Here is a 1276-nt window from a genome sequence, read left to right on the forward strand (position 1 = left end):
ACACCAGCAAAAAGAACCAGAACATCTGCTGATAAAATATGAGCAAATGGAACTGGAACAGCTACAAATAAAACAGGAACAAGAAGATTCAGAACATCTCCACATAAAAACGGAACAAGAGGAACCAGAACATCAGCAGTTTAAAGCTGAAGAAAATCAACTGTGCATCACTCAGTATGAAGAGCACCTTGTGATGAAACAGGAGATTGGAGACATTTTGGTGACTCCTCTTAATTTGCAAATAATCTACAATGAAACGGAACCAACCAGAAACCATCTCGTCTCTCATGCTTCTCCTGAAGTTGAGAATCAGGATCAGGAAGGAAGCAATTCTGAAGACCAAGGAGAAAAGAGAGACAAAGAGCAGAAACAAATCAAGAGATGTCAGACAAACCAAGAGCAGAAAGGCACTTCTGAGGGTTTAAAACAAAATACCCACAATGGGGACCTAAATTTATATTCCTGTAAAGTTTGTGACAAAGTCTTTTCTCRAAACAGTAATTTGACAATACATATGAGGACTCATACTGGTGAGAAGCCTTTTACATGTACTACATGTGGAAAATGTTTCACTAGAAAAGGTCATTTAGGTTCTCATATGAGAAGAGACACACGTCAGAAGCCTTCTACATGTATTTGTGGAAATAGTTTCACTCAGAAAGGTCAATTAGCTACTCACATGAAAGGTCACACAGGTGAAAAGCCTTGTACATGCATGACTTGTGGAAAGGGTTTTAGTGAAAGAAACGCTTTAACTTTTCACATGAGAACTCACACAGGCGAGAAACCTTTCCCATGTGTGACCTGTGGAAAAACTTTCTCTAAAAAAGTTATGCTAACTATTCACATGAGGATTCATACAGGCGAGAAGCCTTTCACATGTGTTGCTTGCGGAAAACATTTCACTCAAAAAAGCAATTTAATTACACATATGAGAATTCACACAGGGGAGAAGCCTTACCCATGTAGAATCTGTGGAAATCATTTGTCTACCAAAGATAGTTTAGCTTCTCACATGAGGATTCACAAAGGTGAGAAGCCTTACACATGTGGGATCTGTGGAAAACATTTCACCAATAGAAACAGTATAGCTGTTCACATGAGAACTCACACAGAGGAGAAGCCTTTCTCCTGTATAACTTGTGGAAAAAGTTTCACTCAAAAAGGTCATTTGACTAATCACATTAAAGGTCACACAGGTGAAAAGCCTTTCACATGTACCACTTGTGGAAAGAGTTTTAGGGAAAGAAGGGGTTTGACTGCTCATATAAGAAGT

At 38.7% G+C, this 1276-nt stretch overlaps 2 protein-coding genes across 4 annotated transcripts in view; both read left to right on the forward strand.

Annotated features, from left to right (window-relative positions):
• Positions 1–1276, forward strand: part of bop1 (BOP1 ribosomal biogenesis factor) — a 40465-nt gene that overhangs the window by 8898 nt on the left and 30291 nt on the right. The gene's annotated exons all lie outside the window — the stretch shown is intronic.
• LOC103472583 (gastrula zinc finger protein XlCGF57.1-like) overlaps positions 7–1276 on the forward strand; it is a 7039-nt gene continuing 5769 nt past the window's right edge. The window contains exon 1 of one of the 2 annotated variants that reach the window (XM_008422332.1): positions 7–1276. In XM_008422332.1, the coding sequence (XP_008420554.1) occupies positions 47–1276 (1230 nt within the window). In that variant the 5' untranslated portion in view covers positions 7–46. The other variant, XM_008422331.1, reaches the window with a different exon arrangement.

The sequence above is a fragment of the Poecilia reticulata genome, linkage group LG11 (assembly GCF_000633615.1).
Source record: "Poecilia reticulata strain Guanapo linkage group LG11, Guppy_female_1.0+MT, whole genome shotgun sequence".
NCBI lineage: Eukaryota > Metazoa > Chordata > Actinopteri > Cyprinodontiformes > Poeciliidae > Poecilia > Poecilia reticulata.